Source organism: Salvia hispanica, chromosome 2 (genome assembly GCF_023119035.1).
Source record: "Salvia hispanica cultivar TCC Black 2014 chromosome 2, UniMelb_Shisp_WGS_1.0, whole genome shotgun sequence".
In the NCBI taxonomy this organism is placed as follows: domain Eukaryota; kingdom Viridiplantae; phylum Streptophyta; class Magnoliopsida; order Lamiales; family Lamiaceae; genus Salvia; species Salvia hispanica.
Window position 1 is genome coordinate 39,590,249 of NC_062966.1, and position 11,481 is coordinate 39,601,729.

General features: G+C 37.3%; 2 protein-coding genes across 3 annotated transcripts; one reads left to right on the top strand and one right to left on the bottom strand.

Moving 5' to 3' along the window:
• Positions 1–67: 67 nt before the first annotated feature.
• Positions 68–2,272, top strand: LOC125203365 (60S ribosomal protein L7-4-like). Of its 2 annotated transcripts, none has more exons than XM_048101695.1 (7): positions 68–182; positions 690–867; positions 950–1,047; positions 1,137–1,194; positions 1,583–1,662; positions 1,743–1,845; positions 1,933–2,272. In XM_048101695.1, the coding sequence occupies exons 2-7, from the start codon at positions 691–693 to the stop codon at positions 2,146–2,148; spliced, it is 732 nt and encodes a 243-aa protein (XP_047957652.1). In that variant the 5' UTR covers positions 68–182; position 690; the 3' UTR covers positions 2,149–2,272. The 2 variants fall into 2 exon arrangements, with proteins under 2 accessions (XP_047957652.1, XP_047957651.1); XM_048101694.1 differs by lacking the exon at positions 68–182 and adding an exon at positions 189–206.
• Positions 2,273–5,276: 3,004 nt separating this feature from the next.
• LOC125207045 (polyphenol oxidase I, chloroplastic-like) lies at positions 5,277–8,332 on the bottom strand. Its single transcript, XM_048106253.1, has 3 exons — positions 7,814–8,332; positions 6,381–7,184; positions 5,277–5,710 (listed from the first exon to the last, which is right to left on the bottom strand). The coding sequence occupies exons 1-3, from the start codon at positions 8,330–8,332 to the stop codon at positions 5,369–5,371; spliced, it is 1,665 nt and encodes a 554-aa protein (XP_047962210.1). The 3' UTR covers positions 5,277–5,368.
• Positions 8,333–11,481: the final 3,149 nt, after the last annotated feature.

Sequence of the window (11,481 nt, forward strand, 5' to 3'; positions counted from 1 at the left end):
CGCCATGGATTTATTTATGAAAGCCCAAACTAAGCCCAAATAATTTTGTGAATAGGCCCAACAAATGCTAAACAGTTGGACATGGTAACCCTAGTTTTAATATAGCTGAAGAGCTGAAATCACTCTCTCTCTCTCCCCCTACCCACCCCCAATCCCACCGGGCTTCACCGAATCACGCCACCGTAAGCTCATTTCAATCTCTTCTTGTAATTCTCAGTCCGTTTCAATTTATAATGCGTGTATATGAATAATTGATTGAGCTGAACAGATTGATTTATGTTTCTCCGTTTGTGCATTTTGTATTTTCGTAATAGAGATTTGTGTGTTTGTGAAGGTTGTGATTCACTCTGTTTTTAATCGTGAAGTGGAAATTTATATGTAGCTTGTGTTGATGATTTCTGGTTTTGTTTGGATCATAGATTTTATAAATGCTAAATCGAATATTGGACCTATTAATTGGGGGAAAGACGAAAGGAAAGTGTTGTTTATGCATTGGCTGTTGCTTATGTTGATGATTTCTGGTTTTGTTTGGATCATTGATTTTACAAGGCTTTATTTTTATTTGCTGAAATGCTAAATCGAATATTGGACCTATTAATTGGGGAAAAGACGAAAGAAAAGTGTTGTTTATGCATTGGCTGTTGTTATAATTGGAAGAAGTGAGGAGCTGAGTTTTGCTATATGTGTAGGATGGCTGAGAAGGGAGGACAGATTGTTCCGGAGTCTGTTTTGAAGAAACAGAAGAGAGCCGAGGAATGGGCGTTGGCCAAGAAGCAGGAGGTTGCGGCGCTCAAGGAAAAGAAATCGGCAAACAGGAAGCTGATTTACAACCGAGCGAAGGAGTACGCCAAGGAGTACGCAGCGCAGGTGCTTTACGAGACTCTTGGTGCTGTGTTGTATGTTACTATGTGGTCGCTTACTTGACTTGTTTCGTTTTGTTGTGCTTTAGGAAAGGGAGCTCATTCAGTTGAAGCGTGAGGCGAGGTTGAAAGGAGGGTTCTATGTGAACCCAGAAGCTAAGCTGCTGTTCATCATTCGTATTCGTGGGTACGTAGTTGTGTTATGTGGAGTGGTTGGATTGGTCGTGTATGATTGATATCGTCTAACATACATGTCTTCTGGCCTTGATCGTTCAGTATTAATGCGATGCATCCAACGACAAAGAAGATTTTGCAGCTGCTCCGTCTGCGTCAGGTGATGACGCATCTCGTTAATGTTCTTTTACATTTCTATAAGATATTGGCTTCACGGTTGTTATTACCTTTAGTTGGTGTTTATGATCAATTTCTTAAAGTTAGCAATTAGATAGATAGCCTTTTTGTGAAATTTTAGTGACAGAACTTACTGAAAATCGGACACTTCATATTATGTTACAGACTTACAGTTCCCGTAGTGATTCATGGAATTTATGGTCCGCACTGTGAAAGCTAAGAACTGTTGTTTTCTGATACTGTTTAATGTGTATGCTGATCTGATCGAGTTTTATCTCTCTTGTTTGGCCCTCTTTTTTGTTTTAGTATGTCCTTGACTTGTGATCTTATTTCACGCCATGATTGTATTGAGTTCACACTTGTGCATACAGATTTTTAATGGAGTGTTCCTAAAAGTTAACAAGGCAACGGTGAATATGCTGCACAGGGTCGAGCCATACGTCACTTTTGGGTAAACTTCTTAATACTGTGGACACTCGAGCAATTTTGTTTATCAAGTATGCAGATCAACTAGATTGCACTTTCTCTCAGGTACCCCAACTTAAAGAGTGTGAGAGAATTGATATACAAGAGGGGGTTCGGCAAGGTCAACAAGCAGCGCATAGCTTTGACAGATAACTCAATTATTGAACAGGTTTGTTAATTTTCATTTCTTGGAAGAAAAGCTTCTACATTAGTACTATCCCTAATGTATCTTCACCAATGCTGATTTACGATACAGACTCTTGGCAAACATGGCATTATCTGCATCGAAGATCTTATCCACGAGATCCTGACGGTTGGCCCTCACTTTAAGGAGGCTAACAACTTCCTCTGGCCATTCCAACTATCGGCCCCCTTGGGTGGCCTCGAGAGGAAGAGGAACCACTATGTTGAAGGTGGAGATGCTGGCAACCGTGAAGATTACATAAACGAGCTCATTAGAAGAATGAACTGAGATTGAACTTAAGAATGAACTAAGTCTTTCTATTTTGTTACATTTAAATAGATTCTTTCTCTTAATGGTACGATTTTGGGCTTGTTTTCTGGATAATTTTGTGATAAACCTTTTATTTTGACCATCTATTGAGCTGGTAGACAGGACAATATACAAATATTTTTCAGTTAGGAGATATCGCGACTAAAATGAAAAAAACTAGACTCTTATTCGGGCCGCTGTAGTTGAAAGATTCTTTGTTATAGTGGCTGAAATGTAGTGTAAGATTTTGCTTTCCTGATTATGAAAATAGGATTCGAATATTTTAATGGATCTTAGTAGTAGTAATTGGTGTCAATACACAAGATTATGTGGAAATACAGTTAAAATTAATGTGTACTAATTTTAACTAAAATTTGAAATTCTGTGATTTGTTTATCCTAATTCCTGAAGGATGACATTGACAATTGACAATTGACAAGTAGTGCTCGAAGTTTTTTGTTTGTCCTAATAAAATTGGTTCTTTTTCTTTTTTCAGTCGTTCCATTAAAACTAGCTCATTCAGAAAAGCTTTTTACACAAGATTACAAATTTATTGAACTCGACTACTTACTAGTTTATATATCAAACACAAGTTTCCCCAAAAGTAAAATTCTACTTTTATTAGAACCAATGAACTATTTTATTTGCAGTAGAATCTTCACTCTTAAATATATTCCAAAATGTTTTGTAGTAATTGAGAGAGATCAATATAAAAAGTTCTATTTCAGTAAGAATCTTAAATCATCCATTAACTTTAATTCTATATTTTTTGTGACTCCCATTCCTTTGTGACGGCCCCAGGAATAAGCGACCTATTTCCTTTAAGACCATTCTCTTTACTTTTACTTTTACTTTCTCTCTACTTTATTAACTCTTTTACTTTATTCACTTTTAAAAATTTCACTAACAAATCATCCATTTTCTTAACTTTAATTCTATATTTTTTGTGACTCCCATACTGTACAATTGTCAATTAGGGATATGATACTAATTTTCAATACACAACAATATATGAACAATTCCTAGTCATTAGATTTGAAGATCTAGTGGTTGAAATAATTAGTATAGCTGTATATATGTTAAGATTGTGTTCATATTAACTGATAAAATAGATTGTTCAAAGTAGTGATCAAATTTATTTGAAAAGCCTAGAAGCAAAGAGAGAGCATAATTCAATAACACAATAATTCATTGATATAAACCTAGGAAATAACAAAATATAATAACTAGTACCAAAGAGAAAGTTAACAAACTAAATAACAAACTTCCCAACATCTTAAAAATTATTCAAACGGAATGATAAAGAAACAATAACGACTAGATAAGGTAAAATATGATAAGAACACACATTTTACGGTAAAATATGCTCGGAATCTCAATGGCGAGGCCGGTCACCTCAGAGAGATGCTGAAGCAAAGAATTAACCGACTATATAAGGCGGTCGGTGAGTTCAGCCAATTGAGCCCTCAGCACATTATTGCGGGACTCAACGAAGAAGTACACCCGAGTCACGGCTTCAGTCATCTGGCGCAGCTTCTCGTTTTCCTCCTCCAGCCGGGCCTCTTCCCTGATCAGCTCGCGCAGCTGCTCCCGCTCCTGCTGATCCATCCGAAGCCTTTTCGCGGATTTGCGATTGGACACCCTCCTCCGATTGCTCGTGCTTTCAGCATCACTAGCCATTCCTCTTAATGTATTGATCAAGTAATGTTTAGTAGTAAATGTTAATGATCATATAATATTATATATATAGGGATTGAGATTGAATGATTCGAGAAAGGAATCAAAGACTAAAATAAAACGGATCCTGCTTAGTAAAATTAGGGTTTGATTAATCAGCATCGTCTCATAAACTTATCAGAAACGGATGTCATAAAAATAAAAATAAAAAAAATCTTTACAAAATTAGGGTTTGATTCATCAGCATGGTCTCATAAACTTATCCGAAACACGTCTCAATCGTAGATGGATATTGATTCCCATCACAAGAAAATGAGTGAATTAATTGGGTTTTTAATCTACGTATCTTAAAGTACATTTGTTAAAAATGTTGTAGTACATTAATTTTATTTTGCAATAAAACCTTCACATTTAAAAATGTTCAAAAATGATGTGTATTATACATTATTTTCTCTTTCTTACTTTACTTTTCTTACCTTTTTCTCTCTACTTTATTCACTTTCTACTTTATTCTTCCTCTCTTTTCTTTTTCTTACTTATTTTATCTATTTATTCAACACACTCAACATCCATTTCTTAAACTCCGCTGGCCAAAAGTTTCGCTCTCAACTATAAAATAAACGGAGGAGGCTTTATTTTCAAAACGAAAAGCAAAAGAATATGACTCAAGTAACTTTGTACGGAGGGAATAGTGATTAATAATAAATGGATATTGATTCCTATCTCAGGAAAATGAGTGAGCTGGTTGATATTGATCCTCATCATATATTCAGACGATCAAGGTCTTTGGTATTTCATCAAACAGTTGAGTGAATGAGAATGTCCTTTAATGAGTAACCATCATTAATATGTCATTGACACCCAACAGTTCCACCATGAACACTTGAGGAAAGATTGTTTCCCCAAATATTAAGAATAGTAGGTGGAAAAAATTTAGTGTTTAAGGAATGATATTTAAATAAGTTAAAGTGGAGAGTAAAGTATGAGAGAGGGAAAAGTAGAGGAGAGAAAAGAGAATAAAGTAGGTGGAGAATAAAGTAAGAGAGATGACTTTTTGCTAAAAATGGAAATAGGTCACTTATAGTGGGACACCCTAAAAAGGAATACAAGTCACTTATCTTTGGGACGGAGGGAGTATTAGTTTTAAATAAAATGTGAGTGAAATGAGTTAGTCGAAGGTGAGACCCTATTACCATGGTAAAAGTAACCGGAATTCCTATTCATGGACGGACTAAAATGAAAAAACGGACTCTTGTTCGCGGACAGAGGGAGTAAGTTATAAGTATTTTCGTTCATATTTGAATTTTTTGTAATATATTGATAATTGTCTGCATACAATAAATTAAAAATTATTGCTAATACAGGAATCGAAATCATTTTATTAGAAAATAGAAATGCATTTGAAAAGTCCAACATATTACACATCAACTTTCAGAAAACAAAATGTTTCCAAAGAAACATTTTTTATTCGAACAGAATCAAACGTTTATTCAGCCACACAAAACACATGGGGAAATGGGAATCAATCAACGCGGGGGATGATCTTAATACCGCCAATGGTGACAGCGCCGCCGTTGATCGTCGGAACAATCGTGACGACGACGCGATCATCATCGGCGATATTAATGTTCTCATAGAGCTCCTTCAAGTTCAACCGCAGGCTTCTAGTGCTCTCCTTCGCCTTCACCCTGTGCGGCAGCTGCGTAAACGCCCCGGCATACTCAGCCCGGTCAACCTCCTCGGGCATCTCGTACTCGTCGTTAACGAACACATCGAACTTGATGAGCTTGGTGTTGTCGGTGACGATGCCCTCGATCACGAGGACATCGTCAGCCTTCCCCTTGCTCGGCTTCGCCACAATAACCTTGTGATATGTATCGAAGAAATTATTAGAAAAGAGAGAGAGCATGATTCATGGATGAATACTAACAACTTATGGAAATAAATGTCATTTACTCCCTTCGTTTCATAGTAGTTGAGTTATTTTGTCATTCTAGTATATTCCATAGTAGTTGAGTCATTCCCAGTAAAAGTCAACATATTTCTTCTCAATTACTCCCTTCGTCCTAATTTAAGAGTCCTATTTGCTATTCTCTTCCATCCCAATTTAAGAGTTCTATTTCACTTTTACCCTGAATAGTAAGTAAGTAGGTTCCACATTCCACCAACTTATTCCATTCACATTTTATTATAAAAGTATATATAAGTGAGACTCATATACCACTAACTTATTCAACTAACTTTTCTGTACATTTCTTAAAATACGTGCCATAACTAATTAGGACTTTTAAATTGGGATGGAGGGAGTACTTTACTCTCTTTTACTGTATTCGCTCTTCATCGTTGTAACTTTTTCATTTCCTACTTTATTCTTCTTTACTTAAACTCATTTTAACTCACGTAACACAATTTTTCTTAAATCGCGAGCTGAAAAGAAACGCCTCTGCTACTATGGAGCGGAGGGAGTACTCAGTATAATCTAGATTGATAGAGAAAATTATAAGATGCCATCGGAGTAAATATCTCTGTATTACCTTGACAGTGCTGTTGAGAGTGAGAGGGAACAAGGCCTCGTACGGAGCCTGCGCTGTCTTGGCGAGCTTCCGGATATTGGCCGGAACCGCCCTCTTCTGCGGCCGTTGGTTCATCCACGGAGTTTCACTCGGTTCGTACTCGTATCCCATTTTCCTGTGGTCAAGGCAGTCGGCCACAGTGACGCGGACGAGCCTCTTGTTCTCGTCATAGAACATGAAAGCGGAACTCAAGAAATCGTCCTCGGTGATGTCCTTCGAGTAGCGGGCGGGGATGTCCTTCCAAAGGGCCCACATTCGGTCGACGTTCGCGTGGTGGCTGTAGAAGAGCGGGTCCCGCCCGGCCGAGTAGAAGTTGCCCATGTCCTCGCCGAACTTGTTTCTGGGGTCCCCGACCCACCCGTGGACCGCGGTGTGGGAGCCTCCCTCGGAGGTTCCCGGGCCGTCGGGGAGGGCGTCGCCGGCTCGGTAGGGTTTCCCCATGAAGTCGGTGGCGGAGGCCGGATGGCCGATCATTTCGTTGTACATGAGGGTGAGGTTGTTTCTGATGGGCTGCTGCGGGTAGATGCTTGTGCTCCTCAAGGTGAGGTCGACGACGGCGTTGGGGAGGTGGGCCTGGTCGCGGTTGGCGTCGTAGGCGGGGGTGCCCGGGATGGTGAACATGTCGGGCATGTACATGCCCCGGGGGTTGTCCCAGTTCCAGTAGGGAATGGCGAAGGTGGGGTCGTCGACGAGGCTCCCGAGGATCCTCTCGAAGAAGAAGAGGTACCATCGGTGGAACGGGAAGAAGAGCCAGGAGTTGTGGACCTTTGATAGAAAAAAATAAATGTTGGTAGGGACTTTATTGAGTAACACTCCTACTACTAATATGAGATGGATTATCCTTTCGAAAATACTATTCCGTCCGGATATTTTAGGATCAACTTTGGCCAGAACACGGGGTTTAAGAATTGTAATGAAAAGTGGGTTGAAAAAGTTAGTGGAATGTGAGTCAAGGCTTTATATATTAGTTTTATAATAAAATGTGAATAGAGAATAAGTTAGTGGAATATGGAGTTCACTACAAAAAATGATAAAAAGTGAAGTGGGACAAATTATGTGGGACGGACTAAAATGGAAAAGCGTGGAACGAATAAAAGTATTTAATGATATTAATATCAATTTTTTTAATAATTTTAAGTCTGTGATTAAATGTTTCATATTTGACCGGCACGATTTTAAGAAATTGTTTTACTTTTATGTAGTAAAGTGGATAGAAAGGTTAGTGAAATGTGGGACCTACTTTTTTATATTAATTTAAATTTTTAATAAAATGTAAGTGGAATGAGTCGGTGAAATATATGAGACTACACTTACCAAATATAATAAAAGTGAAATGAAATAGTATTTCGTGGAGATGTTAAAGGAAGCTTAAGCCCCTGGAGTTCGCTACTAACCTGGAGATCAGTGCCAGGGTAGTCCTGCTGGTCGTATTGCCCGTTGCAGTAAGCGCAATGGATGTTGGCCTGCTGCGTGAAGCCACGGGGGTCGTCCGGGTCGGTGACGTCGAGGTCCCTCATCTTCTTGAGCGCCAGCTGGTACTTGGCTATGTAGTGGTGGCTCAGGTTGCGCCTGTTCGCGGACGGGCGCACCCGGAGCTTGTGGAACGACGGCAGCACGTAATTGGACTTGACGTCGGTGTAGGGCGGGCAGCAGTTGACGTCGAGGCTCTCCGTCTGCTCGCCATCGGTGATGGTGCCGGTGGTGTCGCACTTGCTTATGTCCGGAGGTTGGATCGGCTCGGCGCGGGCTCTCTGGCCCGAGACGAGGCTGCTGGCGCCGTACAGCCCGCCTAGCCCGAGCAGCATGTTGCGGCGGTCTATGCTGCTGCAGGAGATGTTGAAGCGGTGGCTCCGGCGTGCATTGGTGGTGGGGGTGGTGGCGAGCACCGTGAAGGAAGATTGAAGAGAAGCCATGTTTTAGTGATGGTTGCATTGGTGTGGATGCATGTGTTAATATAGGCGTGTGATTCCATGTCTTAATAAATTGAATTTAATTAATGTAATTATGATATTTAAAGTGAAGTACTACTAGGCTTTTATTTTACAATAAAACCTTCGGGTATTATGGTGACAATAGTAGATGAATATTGATTCCCATAGTGAGTTGGGTTGGATATTGATCCCCGTCACAGATTCAATAGAAATGTCACACTTTCCTTTTCAGGATTTAGGGGCAAATATAAAAAATTTCAAAAAAAAAATGCAAATTTGGAAAAAATAGCATATGTTAAAAATAGTTGAGGAGGGGCATTTGCCCCACCTTATATTAAGGTGGATCCGTCCCTGGTAATCCCATGACTGCGTCTTATACTTTGAACTACTATATAGAGTTTTAATAGAAATGTCACACTTTCCTTTTTAGTTTGTTTCACAAAAGATGTCACATTTCTTCTTTTGGAAGAAAGTTTCTTCTCACATCAATTATAAAATTATATTTTCTCTCACCACTTAATACATAAAAATAACATCTCTTAAAATCCTGTGACATCTCCCAAATGTGACATCTGCTATGAAACAGAAGGAGTATTTTAGGGTTTTTAATCTACGTACCTAAAAGTACATTTATTTAAAATGAAGTACTACTAGGCTTTTATTTTGCAATAAAACCTTCATATTTTAAAATGTACAAAATTGATGGGTATTATGGTGACAATAGTAGATGAATATTGATTCCCATCACAGGAAAATGAGTGAGCTGGGTCGTATATTGATCCCTATCACGGATTTAATAAAAATGTCACACTTTCCTTTTTAGTTTGTTCCACAAAAGATGTCACATTTCCTCTTTTGGAAAAAGTTTCTTTTCACATCAATTATAAAATTATATTTTCTCTCACCACTTAACACATAAAATAACATTTCCTAAAATCTCGTGCCATCTTCCAAGTGTGACATCTACTATGGGACGGAGGAAGTATTATTATAATGACAAGAAAACGAGTGAATTGGGTTTTTAATGCCTAAGTATCCACCCTAAGCCTTTCCTCGTTTGAACCTCGCCCTTAGAAATTAGAAATAAGGCTATGCCATCCTAAGGTGCTGCTAAATGGATGGATCTTATCAACGTCCATGAATGATAAATCATAGATCGAACCGCCGAATCGGAAAAATTGGGTGCTATCATTATCATATAGCTTTGTATCGACTAATGACAAGAAAACGAGTGAATTGGGTTTTTAATCTATGTACCTAAAAGTACATTTATTTAAAATGTAGTACTAGGGTTTTATTTTGCAATAAAACCTTCATAATTTAAAATGTACAAAAATGATGGGTACATTTATTTAAAATGAAGTACTACTAGGCTTTTATTTTGCAATAAAACCTTCATAATTTAAAATGTACAAAATTGATGGGTATTAAGGTGACAATAGTAGATGAATAGTGATTCCCATCACAGGAAAATGAGTGAGTTGGGTTGGATATTGATCGCCATCAGAGATTCAATAAAAATGTCAAACTTTTCTTTTTAGTTTGTTCCATAAAATATATCACATTTTCTCTTTTGGAAAAATTTCTTTTTCACATCAATTATAAAATTATATATTTTTTTTTGGGTTTTTAATCTACGTACCTAAAAGTACATTTATTTTTCCCCTAATTCATTTCTGCCGGTTACAATACCATGTGGCGTGAATGTTTAGCTAAAAAGAAAAAAAGTTATACTTTTAAGGGACAAACAAACTATTGAGTTTCTTTTTTGCACCTTTGAAAAAATTTCTCCATCCGTCCTATTATATTTTCTTTTCCCTTTTTGTCCGCCCGGAATAAATGTCAAATCTCCTTTTCTTATATTTGATGAATACTTTTTAAAAACCCTTCCACTCCTTTTTTATAAAAATTTATAAGCCCCCCCCTTCCACTAATTTTTCTCACACTTTCATAAAGTCAAAATTTCTTCCCCCGTGCATTGATGTGGTGGGGCGTGTGAGGGGAAAATTGGGAAAGCCATGGGTTTTGGTGATGTTTGCATTGGTGAGGATGCATGTGTTTATGAATAGGTTGAGAATTCCATATTTTGATAAATTGGATTGAATGTGATTATGATATTGATTATTGCTAGGTTTTAGATCACTGTTTGCACTTTGCCACTCGCCAACCAAGTCTTGATTATAAATAGTTTACTTCAACAATAAGAGATCACATTATAGAACTTCAATGATTTTAGAATTTACAATAGTATTATCACACTATAATAAGAAAACTTCCTTATTAAAAGAAAATACTTATACAAACTTATTTTCAAACTTCACTTAGGGTTAGTGTGTTTCCATTGCACAATGCACATATGTGAAAATTAATTGAAAAATGGTTATTATATGAAAAACTTATATATATACTACAACTTTGTTTATTTGCTTATACTAAGATTCTATTTGGAAACTAATCTGTTTCATTGAATTTTAAATTTCAATAGTTCTTTTTCTCAATTTTGAATTCTTACATATTTCGATGATTTAATATATGGAATAAATTAATACTAATTACTTATAATTTAGAAATCAATAGGCTTTGGATTAATTAATTGTGGAATTAAAATTTGAACACAAAATAACAATTGATATAAAAATGAAAAAGTCAAAATCTGACTTTTAATGTAGATACTATTTTCTCTTTAGTTAGGAACGGCTAGATCTACTGTATAGTTTTTAATAATTTAAGTCACGATAATTCTCCTAATTTTTGAACTTTTGAATTAGGTGCAATTAATTATTGTATTATAGCATATACAAACTCAGCCCTGCTCATTTTATGTGGGCTTGGGCCGAGATGGCCTCAACCTGACAAGGCCTTAATGGGCCTGAGTTGGGCTACAACGGTCCACTTCGAACATCAAATGAGAACTACTCCTCCGTCCTGAATAGAGATACCGTTTTATTTTAGTTAGTCGATAGAGCTACTGTTCACTTTTACCTAAATGGTAATAGAGTCTCCGTCTACTACCCTTTAACTCACATTTCATTTAAACCAATATATCTGAAATGGAAGCTCTATTCACTAAGCTTTTTTCCGTTTCTTAATATTTTTAAAACTAGTGTCATCCATAAATGAGCTCACAATGG

Coding starts and splice junctions, on each gene's coding strand:
- LOC125203365 (XM_048101695.1), top strand. CDS start 691: ATGGCTGAGAAGGGAGGACAGATTGTTCCGGAGTCTGTTTTGAAGAAA. Junction 868..949: donor CCAAGGAGTACGCAGCGCAG/GTGCTTTACGAG, acceptor GTTGTGCTTTAG/GAAAGGGAGCTCATTCAGTT. Junction 1,663..1,742: donor GAGCCATACGTCACTTTTGG/GTAAACTTCTTA, acceptor ACTTTCTCTCAG/GTACCCCAACTTAAAGAGTG.
- LOC125207045 (XM_048106253.1), bottom strand. CDS start 8,332: ATGGCTTCTCTTCAATCTTCCTTCACGGTGCTCGCCACCACCCCCACC. Junction 7,185..7,813: donor ACCCTGGCACTGATCTCCAG/GTTAGTAGCGAA, acceptor TTTCTATCAAAG/GTCCACAACTCCTGGCTCTT. Junction 5,711..6,380: donor CTCTCAACAGCACTGTCAAG/GTAATACAGAGA, acceptor ACATATCACAAG/GTTATTGTGGCGAAGCCGAG.